Here is a 12,988-nt window from a genome sequence, read left to right on the forward strand (position 1 = left end):
AGCGCCATGTTTAAGGGAGCTTGGCATAGAAGACGTCCGATTGAGGTCCTTAACAAAGCTCCAGAAGATCTTTACATTAGATGAAATGGTGGTATTGACATGATTGATGTAACTCGAACGACAGTCCCTGGAGACAACCCTGCACCGATCACGAATGGTGCGAAAGTTATTATAGTCGATAAGGTCAAAGGATTTCTTGAACTTCTTGTGTAGAGTCTTCTTGAGAATTACAAGCTCCCTAAGCTCCTTGGAGAACCATTTGGGAAAGACATGACAGCCAACAGCCTTCCATGGAGAGTGATAATCCACCAGTTCACTAAGCTGTGTGCAAAAGTTGGAGAACAGAAGATTGACGTCAGTGCAATCATAGTCGAGCTGAATGGCACCAAGCTGGAGATCATTTTTAACCTGCACTAGGTTACATCTTTGAATGTTCCGAATGAAGGTAGGACGCTCAGGGCACCCAAGTGATGGTAACGAAATATTAACGGAGACAAACAAACTAGGATGGCATGGTTCTTGGGCTAGAAGAGGCTCCTCGGCACGTGACACGGTAAAGATATCAGGAGATCCGAATATCAAGTCAAGTTGAACTCCTCTGTCATTAGCTACATTGCTAAGCTGACATACGCCAAGATGTGAAGCCAAGTCCAATATGACGTTGGCCGAAGGAGAAGCAGTAGAAGGATCGGGATGAATCCAATTGAAACCAGGCAAATTGAAGTCGCCAGCAATTAATACGTGGTCAAAGTTGTGGTATACGGACAATATGTCCACAAGTGAATCAGCGAACAGTGAGTAAAGTCTTGTTTGGGCTTGAGGGGGAATATAGACAGCGCAGACAACCACCTTACAGCGAGAAGTGAGATTGACTTCCACACACAATGCTTCCATTGGTAGATCAGGTTGCAGTACTAGTCATGCTAGTTAATTATTACTTTGAGGCGCCGGTTTAACTAAATATTACTAGTTAAGCCATGTTCATTGCTCATATATTTTACATTTTTGCAATCTTTTAAATTTGTTTTGTTAATGATAGGGCCCCTTTAGTCTCGGCTTCAGCGCCTCTGGGCCTTATCGCCGCCACTGGCTTTACCAACTACAACTTACTGTGCATATGAATGGTGATATATAGTTGCCGTATGCTTACCACACGCAAAAGATTGTCACAAGTGAATGGACCTGCCATAATAAGTTTAAAATAATATTTCTAAGCTATAATAAAAACAATATATTCCAGTCTTTTCAAATTATTTTACTACACACCAGTAATTAGAACAATTGCGTGTCGCGTGTTGAATTTAATCATAATGACGCACATAATTCAGAACATTTGTTAATACGAATATTATCATTGTTTTCCTCAATGCAATGTATTTATTCATAAAAATACATCTTTATCAAGTGAAGAGGGTAAATGCCTTTAAAATAAGGCAATTTAGAATGTATTAGTATTTCCAAATCCCACTTCTTATGCTCTCACCAGTAATATTAGTTGTGACAACTCAAGACTTATGGTAACAAATTAATATCTTGGTTATCGGTGATTTATTTTAAACAAGTAATCAATATAGCCTTTATATATAAATAATATTTATATAATTCTTAGTCATATGGCTTTATCAGTTCATAAGTAGAGGTTTTACTAACTCGATAATGTAAAAGGCTTGAACGTGATATCCTTGTAAATATAAATAGTGCAGATTAATTTATTCTAAAACTTACAAAATAAAACATTTTCGCTTACAATGCTTGATTTGTAGTTTTATTCAAATACTTTCTAACCTTCCCCTGTAATTTATTGAAATATTAGTATTACAGATTGAAAAAAGTTGTCTCTATGAAGTTGTTCTTTTGGATATGTATTCGTGGCAAGGTCGTCCTTCCTTAACACAGATTATAACGGGAAAACTGCTATGCAAGGCCACGGCCTGTAGCAGCAGCTGCAGTCAGTGTGAGTGTGAAACTCGCATGTATTAAGAGGATGATGATGTTTATGTGCTTTTATCTAAATTCACATTTAAATTTTGAAGTATTTAGTATACGAAACAGATTTTTTATAGGCAGTATTTTACCTTCTTGATTAAGTGTTATTTTAGTCAATTTTAATTCTTTTACATTAGTATGCCTAAAGGTAAACGCAAAGGAAAATCAGGTGAGTGTTCTCTTCCTTGTACACACTTCACGTAACTTCATTGTGCAACTTTTACAAAATAGCTAAGGAGATATCATATTTCACTGTTTATATTGTGTGTCAACTGTTGTAATAAATTATTGGGTTTATTTCTGTGCAATATATGTTGTTTTGTAGTGTCATTTTCAAAGTAATAAAAGTCCTTGATCAGCATATGTCAATGAGTTGGACAATGAATTTTATTTCTTCGTATGTACAGTACTAGTGTGTGTAAAAATGTAGTCTTCTTTATGTCATAATAAATAATAAACTATTTAGCATTGCTTAAAATGGTTAGTAATAAAGTCTAGAGAGGCTATGTATCACTTTCATTTACATTATAAACTAGGGTTAAACTTTCAATATGGCTTACAAGGACAAATAACTAACCACTTATTAGTATTGCCAGTAAATGCTAGCAAGTAAAAATTGATAGGCCTAGGTTGTGTTATGCTATTTATAATTTTGGAAATATTGATGATAAATTTACAATATAGGTATATATAACAATGAACACTGAAAGCACCCTTTCATAATTATTGAACAATTCTTCAGTGGAAATTTACTTGGAAGGTCTGTATGTGTTGTTTATTTGGTATTAATTTACAAGACCCACTTTTCATATAGATCAGTAAGATCTAAAGTGACTTTGAACAATTTGCGGACAGAGTACGATAAGCAGTCCAGTTTTGTTACATTGATTAGTATAATCATCGAACATAATATTCTTATATTGAATATGAGACGATCAAGAACCATAAGATCAAACAAACAATTAGAACAGGAAATAGGAAATATTCATGAATAATAACAAAATGATAAAAATAATATGTTGTGTTATCATTGTGTTGTTATTCATGAGTATTTCCTATTTCCATCAAACATTTAACCCTTTGAGTGCCGGGCATATTTGGGGGGTGGTGTACTGAAAAGTGCCGGGTATTTTTCCAGTGAGTGTACCGAAAAGTGCCAGGCCCATTTTAGCAAATTTGTAAGCGTTTTAAAAAAAATTCATAGTTTGGTTATTTATTTAGCTATCAACCTAATTTTTCTTTTAATTTTCTTTGCACAAATTGCAGTTTACCAAAACATAATATAAACTGCTATGGAACTATATCTAGTAATAAAAAAAATTTACTTACCAAAGATATTTTTCCAAATTTTTTTTGTTTTTCCATTTTCACACTCAATAACATCAATGAAAAAAATACAAGACTTGTAACTATGTATAAAAACTGAAAGAGCATTTAATTGTGAATAACTGTACACATTTTCACTTCAAAATCTTTAAAATTAACATTGTTATGTCACTTTTACCACACCAATGTAAAATTGTATTTATCAGCCGTGACAACAAAGAATGTTCAAAACTGTGATTATTTTTATTATAAATATTATATATATATATATATATATATATATATATTTTTTTTTTCCTCAAATAGGAGTTAGTATATAAATTTGTGTACTTTACAAACATATCTAATATTACTGGGGTGAAAAACAAGTTGAAGTAGCTGACTGGTGGTGAATTCCTATTTGGACAGTGTTTTACATAAGGCCTATCACTAGGCTACAAGAAAAATTCTCATTATAACCTGGGTCATTTTCCTCATTCACTTCTATCCATCCACTTCCATCTTCATCTAAGTTTTCATCTGAACTGTCAGGGATTACAGTTCTAGGCCTAGGTTGAGGACTAACATCTTCATCTGACAATTCATCACTTGAAACAAAACGTTGTGTAGGCCTAGTTTGCACATTTCGATTACTGGGTCCAGGTTGGTCCAAGTCGGAACTAGGTATATAATCTGGATCATCATAGGTATTGTCTCCAAATAAACCACTTTCACTACTATCACTGTCTTCTGAACACACGCTGACATTGCTTACAAAACTATCGTCAAGGAACTCTTCATCAATAATTCTTCCTATTGCATTTTTACTTAGAGGGGATCTAGAACGATCCATAATGACATAAACAAGGATAATAAACTGTTATATAAACATATAACTAATGTATACACACAAAATAATACTAAAAATAACCTCAAAGTAAATTCCGCAACGCGAATTACAGTGAACTGGAACACGATATCATGAAGATCAGCTGTCAATGCTATCTTATCTAGATCATTCGTCATCTTTGTTAATATAAATTGTTCCAAAGACAACTAAATCGATATATTATGAAAACAACAACTCTTTATGAACAAATAAATATACACTATAATTAAGTCAAAATATTAATAGGCTATTTGGATTTTTTACGAATATTTTTCCGAACGTCTGGTAAAATCGGACGTTGGCACTTTTCAGACATCATTTTGACGTCCGATAGAATCGGACGTTGGCACTCAAAGGGTTAAAATAGAAAATAGGAAATATGCGTGACTATTATTTTTTTTCTTCTGAATAGCAATGATTAACCGCAAAAAGTGGTTGAAAGCATCCTCTCCAGAAAACCATACCTATCTTTCGTACAAATACTCATAGAGATGATCTGAATGTAGGTCGGTTGGTAGGCTATGCCATTTTTTTAAACTTTGTTTCACGGGCCTTAACCTTCGACTCTCTTGCCGGGTCTAAAGAGTTTTTAATACGGTTGATGGTAAAATTGACAAAACCAAATTCACTCAACCCAAAATATGCCTTCCACATGTCTGTGACTATAGTTGTCTACATAATGGGTATTTCTGTACCACTTCAAAATTTTGTAGCCAAGAAAACACGTTTTATCATTTTAATTAGCAATTTAATCAATTTTCTACACTTGGCTGTTATTTTGAAACTAAAAGTCACTTATTAAGAAGTAAAATATAGTTTTTAGTATCTGACAATTTGTTTACAGTGTTGTTACAGAGTATAAGTTAATTATTTTTCAAATCAGTATCAGTTAGTTATATCAATGGTTATAATTTAGTAATATTGTTTGTTAATATCAATATACAATGCTACCAAAGCCTAGAGAGGCTATGGTATCACCTTCATTTTCATTTAAAACTATGATTAAACTTTCTATATGGCTTACAAGGACAAGTAACTAATCACTTGTAAAACTTAACAGTATTACCAATAAAATTGCTAGGCCTAGCTTGTCTTATGTTATATATATATAATTTTGGAAATATTGTATTTATGATATTTAATAGTGAACACTGAAAGCACCCTTTTAAATCACTAAATGATTTCTGCAGTGAAAATTTACTTGGAAAGTCTACCTGGGTTGTTATTTATTTGGTACTGATCTACAAGACCCACTTTTCATCAATAGTAATGGGGAAAAAAATAGTTATAATTATCATAAAAATGTATAATGTAGTTTATAACAAGTGTAACACACAATGATCTAAAGCGACTTTGAACAATTTTTGTTATAAGTTAACAGCATATTTTAATTTTTTACAACGAATTATGAGGTGCGCACTCAACTATTTTTGCACAGAGATAGACTAACATATATTACTTAAAAATTTATATAATATTGATGTAACCCCAAATCTGCGAAACTTTAGGGGCTTTATATTTCCTTCTAAAAATACTGAAAAATAGGTTAGATAACTTAAGGCCGCTACACACGTTCAATTCGGCTTGTCAGTTCGGCTTGTCAATTCTAACTGACGCAGCAATCACATACACACGTTCAGTTTGGCTTGTCAGTTCAATCTGGTTAATTAACTCCAAAATTTTGTTGTGCTTGTGTTTCGGAAATTGCAAGTTAAATAATGTTTTCGGTCGATGAGTTATTACTAATATATGGTGCAGTGGCTTGTGTAATTGTGAAAGAAATTAGAAGAAAGCGTCAACTCAAGCGGGATCAGTGGACTAAAGACTGGCTTTGAAAACAAGCCCAGTATTCCCATGTTAACCTTTTAAAAGAACTTCGGTTTCACCCCAAAGATTGGCATAATTATTTGTGGATGAATGAAGAAACATTCTTTTCCCCTAAACAACTCTATGAACTGAAGAAGGAAATCCTTACTCCAAGAACTCATTGCACTGACAACACAGTGTAATGTAAATAAAAAAAAAACTACTTTTTCAAAGTCTGCTGTCACTTGGAAAAGGGGTATAAATTTCACTGACCACGGACACAGCAGCAAACACGCGGGACAGTTGCTAAACAGACGCCTGTCACTGGTGCGCATGCGCAGACAGTTGATTTGAGGAACTGAACTGACGCTCCCATACACACGATCAGTTCGGCTTGCCGTCAAGCCGATGTGTCAAGCCGAAATGATGAATTTCCATCATGCCATCGGTTCAAATTTCTGGCTTGAGCTCACATCGTTTGAACAAACTTTTGCATACACACAGTCAATTCGGCTTGTCAGTTCGGCTTGTTCACATCGAATTGACAAGCCGATTTGAACGTGTGTAGGCCGCTTTAGTTCACAATCAGTCTGGTATAAATCTATATTGATGTTTACTAATATTTATTTGGTCATTGCTGATGCAGAGGTTATGAAGAAAATAAATGAACTTTAATTATTATTTATATAATTTTAATATTTCTAAAAATCATTCAGATGTAAATAAAATTATTTCGTGTATGATCCATTATAACATATAAATAGTTTTTCTTATTGTTCCTAAATGTTTGTTTTCATTGCACCCTAATACTTTTATTTCTTACTTTTATCCCATAAATATGATGTTTCATAAACTGTAACAGTCCTACATTTTTCTTTATTTGATCAAAAACCATATTGACAATCGGAGAATAACAACATATATCTTACTTTTAAACAATTTCTTCTGATTGTAAAATGAATGTAAAATACTTGTGAAACAGCCAGCGGTCAGAGAAACTACTACAGCTGAAATCATCCTAACAGAGTTAATATGTAACCCTAACAGGGTGAATATGTAGCAGTATTATCAATATATCAGCCGTCTTCTGCATTATGCCTACTTAGTCTACACCAAATATAGTTGATAAAATTAAAACTTAATAATACATTTTTAAAAGGAGATTTTTACGTCCGATTTTAAAATATTTATATTAAACTGCCTTGTAGTGTAATAAAATTGATGCTTTTGTCTTATTTCTAAAGGTTAACATACTTAAAACCTTGCAGTTAGTTTTGCTTTATTATCATGGACAGAATAATTATTTGGATTTTTTTTACATTTACGTCTAATCCCTTTGGTGACTGAGATCTGTTACCGATTGCTGACCGATCATGGAATCTGATAACAGCTGCCTCTTAAGATATTTAAAAGTTAGATACAAGTTAAATTTCATTAATAACATATATAAGTTGCAAATGTTCCTGTGAAGGATAACTTTTTTCGGATAATGTTTATTTTAGCAACATTACTTAAAACAGTCTAAAACCACTTTTAATAATTTCTTAAAATGATATACTTCTTTTTTCCAGGAAGAATTATTAGGTGGTCACAAACCATATATTGCACAAAAATTATTAAAATTTTTAATTTTAGGATTTTGATTACAGAATTGAATTATGTTCAATATACTCAGTTATTAATAACTTAGTTTGTGTAATCAGTTTGTTAATATACTGATTCACTTTGTGTAGGGTCAAGTGAAATAATAGACTACTGTCTTGTAACAGCCTATTAAAGATGTCCATTCATTGTTAAAAATTTATTGTTGTATGAAAACAACTTGAAGCAATAAAATAGTCAACACAGCACAACTACTACATAGGTAAACAAAGCACCTCCTTATTTATGAAAAGTTAAATCTACTCAGTTGAAAGTAGGTTATATAAAAAATGTATTGTTTATATGTATTGACAGTACGTGGAGAAAATATGTAGTATTTTAAAAATGGTATTTGGTAGTTTCATTTTTTCCCTTGGGGCGGCCTACTGCCATGCACTTAAGCCTCAAGGGCTTTTCGCGCACCCCGGAAACACCATGAGGCCTACCAGTTTACAACTTCAGCAGTTCAACAAACCGCCGAAAACAACCTATCAAGTCCTCCTGGGAAAATTCACCACCCCTGTCCAAGCTATCAAAGATGGCATACCGCTCTCTTGCTATTGCAGGGCAATCAAAGAGCAGGTGCTCAGCAGTCTCCTCCTGCTCATTACACCTTCCACAGAGCGGATCCTCCTGAAGGATGCCAACTCTGTGTAGATGCTTCCTCAGGTGACCATGCCCCGTAATGAGACCAATGACCTTAGAAGACATTGATCTGTTTAATGAGAGAAGGTCCGAAGCCACCTTGGAGGAAGGTGACTGTAATACCATATCTCACTCTCAAACCCGGATGCAACCTCCACCTTCTCCCATGCTCCGCACGAATCCATTTCGAGACAACCCTAGAGGATTCACACCTTGGAACACCGCAGAACGGTTGAGGGCCCGTCATAATTGTTGCTGAGCCCTGGTTGGCCAGGGCATCAGCTCTTTCGTTCCCAAGAATCCCCTCATGACCAGGAACCCAACAAACGGTTACATTGTTGATTCTGGCAAGGGAGGAAACGGTCTGATAGCAATCCCAAACCAGTTTGGATTTGGTTGCGCAAGAATCCAGCGCCATCAGCGCTGCCTGACTGTCCGTGAAAATGTTAATCGTCTTGCCCCTACATCGCAGACGAAGATTCTCACGAGCACATTCCATAATGGCTGCGACCTCCGCTTGAAAGACTGTCGGATACGGACCCATAGGAACCACCAGCTCCCTACATGGTCTCACTCCCAGAATTCCAGCGCCTGTGCCGCTTTTTGTTTTGGAGCCGTCTGTGTACCATTCGAGCTCCGCTGGTGGAAGAGGTTTCTTCCCCTCTGACCAATCATCCCTTGAGGATAAAATAATCCTAAAGGGTTTTGTCAAAGGAAAACTTTTGTGGCATCTGATCAGAGATCATGTGCAAAACATCCTCCTGTATCAGAGTGCTAATTCTGCAGTGCCCACCGCTGCAGCCCGACCAGAGGTTGCACCTATATCATACAAACCATTTAAGTTTAATTATTTTATGTAACTGAGTTTATCAGTAGATAGGTAACAAAGTTTCCATACTTGTTATCATCATTCTTTTTTAAGGAACCCTTGAACTCTTATGCAGGCTATTGTAAACTTTTTGTCTAACTATAATGTTAGTGATAATTATTTTTAAATTATTCATTTATAATAGTCATAGAATATTATTAAAAATATTGTGTGTAAATTATAAGGTGCTCATAAATAACAAGTTTTTAAATGTGAATTTGGGCACGAAAGTTAGTTTACTACTAGCCATCCTCTCAACCTGGATGAAGGGAGTCACATTGATGTTTTCAAAAATAAAAATTAGCCTTCGCGTACCCAAGTATCTGAGTATTGCACGCTCTTCTTCACCGTGGAACTGTTGCTGTGTTCATCTTTAAATATATATTATCTATATAAAGTCCCGTACAATTTTGAAAACTTGTGTATTCAAATTTAATCAGCAAATATTTTGCACTGTTTAAATATAAAATGGATAAAAGAAATGTTGACATTTGATATTGTTCAGTATAGTAATAAGAAACACTAAAAATAGAGGCATCCAGTCAGATCTTCTTACTTCCTTCTTTGGCTAACTGACCCAACATGTAGGAATATAAATGGTTTAAAATAAACAAAAAATCATACCAGTTGGTTGAGACAGAGAGGAGGTACAAAACACAATATACAAGTCGTGTGTTGTCAACCAAGAGTAGGAACACAGAGATCCATACTCATATACAAATATTGACTACACCTATCAACCGTTGTTGCAGTCTGTTATATACGTGATTGGTACGATTTGTTGTATCTACCTTCTTTGTATTCTAATAAGTTAAGTTTGTTGAGCAATTTGTGAAATTTTCGTTAATGTTTCAAAACAAAGTTTTTATGTTTTTTTGTTGGAACTTAACAGTGGAAGATCTTCATAAAAGTCTATTAGCCTATAATAAGCACTCTATCACTTAAATAAATTAAATTGAAATTATAAATCTGTATTTTAATTTCATACAGAAACACAAATTTATTAGACATCCACAAGTTTGTTATTTCATCAACCAGGAGATTTGACCAGAATTTTACAACGGATATTGGACATCGTGCCTTAAAGGCGTGAAATCTGAGGATAGAGCCTAGAAGAATGTTGAGTTGAGTATGTATGTCGTACTCAAACATCATGCTAGTAGTGGGTGCGATGGTAACAGAGATTCTCGTCTGGCCAGGTGGTGGGCTCTCGGTGGGGCGGCTGCGTGCTGACGTAATGGGCACCAGCGATGAAGACTCTATCAATGACAACGCCAGTGTGATCAGTATGGCATCGGAGACCACCGTGATGGACGAAGGTGAGTCTGGCAGCGATCATCATTTCTGCTTTTCACATCATTTGGGGACAGTTCACTTGCTTGGCAAATCTCGCTAACAACTAACATTTCTCAGATCAAACTGATTTAAAAAAAATAACAATTCAATTGGAATTATTGCTAGGGATCTTGATCAAACTTTGAGATAAAATATTATCATTAACCTGTGTTATAACTATCTGCTCTCCTGAGAGCAATTAAGTCCAAACCCTGCTGGTTTAAAAACAGTATTTTTAGAGATAAATTTCTTGATCAAAATACAAAGATTTTAATAATATGGTGTTCTAAGTGCCTGTTATTTTTATAGGAAGGACTATACACTATTAAAAACGTCTGGGCTGAGACAGTAATATGGATTTTAGAGCTATTAAAAGTGTTATCACGACTGAGTAAGGAAACCAATTTCTTCTTTTTTCACTTCTTTTTCCAATTTTACCTGTTATGGATTTATAAAACCTCATAAACTCTAGGGTTTATACTGGCTAAACTGCTCTTATTGTGAAAGTTAATGTCAAACCAAAGTGATGACGGCTTTTTGTACTGTACAGTAACAAACTGAAAATTTTCAAAATATAATTTTCCTGGAGCCATAATTTATTGATTTACCTTTCCTTACCAGTACATTTGTAACTATTTCAATAAATTTAAATATCCAATAATCCAAGCAGGATTTGGACTGGTTTAGTTGAAATTATTGAGACTATCGGTACTTATATTAGAAAGACATTAACTCCCCCTTCAATGTTATTCCAATCAAATGATTTAAACTTGTTTTATTTGTTTGATAGTAAATCTCCTGTAATGGAATCTATTATAAGGCCCCGGATTTGGTGTCACCTTGAAAATGAATTATTAGTATGCCTAATGAGATTGGTCCTGGATCTAATTGACATTTAAACTGTAATAAATAACAACTAGGCTAAAATATTGACATTTCAGAATTAATCTGGGTTGTACTGAACTTGTTGGTGTTTGGCAGCTTAGATTGTCCTAACATATGTCACTAATAATGTTCCAGATAATATATTACCTCACTGTCCTTGGCCTGATTGTTAATGATTACAATCACTATATCTTTCCTACCGTGAAATGTCTATAGTACTAAATCTTTTGTTCTTATTTTAAGTCTACAATTTAGGGTTATCATAATGGTTAGTATGAAAAGCACACTAAAACTTTTTATTTTAAACAATTATTAAATTTAACTATATGCAACACGTGTTTTGCTGTTATGTAATTAATTTTCAAGGTATTAAAAATTATCTCTCGAACGACAGATGTGCCTTTTCACTGTTAAAGAATGTTATAAGCCTGTATTTTGCTAGTCATTAGGTTTTTGTGTTTATTGACATTTGTCCATGCAGCCACTTGTTTTAGACATTAAATTATTCATCCTTGAAATAAATATCCACATTGGGATAATTTTAATACATATTAAATTTATATTTGAGTTACATAGTTGTAAGATTTTTCCATTAATTTTTTTATTTTCTAAAATTGTTGGTTTATTTCGCATTTTTATTTCAATTTAAAATGTTTTTGAGAATGTTATTTTTAAAATTTAGCCATTGGGCAAAAATCAAATCTCCTTTATTATTGTATTTAGTTTGTAATGTAGTAATTGCAAGATTAAATAAGAATTATGTATTTAATAATAAAACCATACATTTTATTTTAAAATGACTAACAGTAATGATCTTTAGCAACTGGTATAGAACACTCAATGTTTGTTTTAATTTGATATCTTACTAAAACACATTTCCAGTTTAATAAAAGTTTTACTGTTTGAATGTATTCTATATTGTTTTTAAAACTTTTGATAAAAGATTAAACCATTATATTAGTTTATTGTGTTGTACCAAACACAAAACGCTCTTAGTTCATTTATACAGGGTGATTCAAAACTAAACGGCAATCTCTCGGGGAGCTTATTCTATAGCTAAAAAACAAGTAAAAAAGTTCATATAACCATATGCCGGAAAACGCTTCGTTAGCGAGTTACGCCTAGCGAAAGATTTCGCCCGGATTTCAGAACCCCTTGGTGAAGTCAGGCCGTATAAAAATGGTAAAGGTAGTTACAAAGATACAAATACGATTGTTTTTTTATGTTTTTATATCTGACAAATTTATTAAAATTCGTCCCAGAGCTGTAAATGCAATACTTTCAGAGATATCTTACGTAAAACACAAGAATTGGTGCAAAAGAAATAACACATTTTTGTGTTTAACGTAAGATTACTTCCATAAATGTTAAATAAAGGTCATTTTTTTCTTAAACAGATTTGTAGAACATTTAATTCTGAAAAGATTCATGTGAATTACTTAGGAAAAAAATTAATAATAGGTATTGAAATTTAGCTTTATTTAAAAATAAAACAGACACACAAAAATGCATATTCTTATCTGCATAAAATATTAACTAATGTTTAGGTTGTGAGTAACAGCTGATCATTTTATTCAACACTTTTTATCGTCATATTTTCTTTGCAAAGGTTGGCAATATCAGCTGAT

The 12,988-nt window shown here is 33.5% G+C and overlaps 1 protein-coding gene across 4 annotated transcripts in view; it reads left to right on the top strand.

Moving 5' to 3' along the window:
- Positions 1 to 1,936: 1,936 nt before the first annotated feature.
- LOC124365757 (interferon-related developmental regulator 2) overlaps positions 1,937 to 12,988 on the top strand; it is a 48,430-nt gene continuing 37,378 nt past the window's right edge. For 2 of the 4 annotated variants that reach the window (XM_046821758.1, XM_046821759.1), the window contains exons 1-2: positions 1,938 to 2,155; positions 10,340 to 10,459. In XM_046821758.1, coding sequence (XP_046677714.1) covers positions 2,125 to 2,155; positions 10,340 to 10,459 — 151 coding nt within the window. In that variant the 5' untranslated portion in view covers positions 1,938 to 2,124. Of the gene's footprint in view, positions 2,156 to 10,321; positions 10,460 to 12,988 lie in introns of all 4 variants that reach the window. The other 2 variants (XM_046821757.1, XM_046821756.1) reach the window with 2 other exon arrangements.

Source organism: Homalodisca vitripennis, chromosome 7 (genome assembly GCF_021130785.1).
Source record: "Homalodisca vitripennis isolate AUS2020 chromosome 7, UT_GWSS_2.1, whole genome shotgun sequence".
NCBI lineage: Eukaryota > Metazoa > Arthropoda > Insecta > Hemiptera > Cicadellidae > Homalodisca > Homalodisca vitripennis.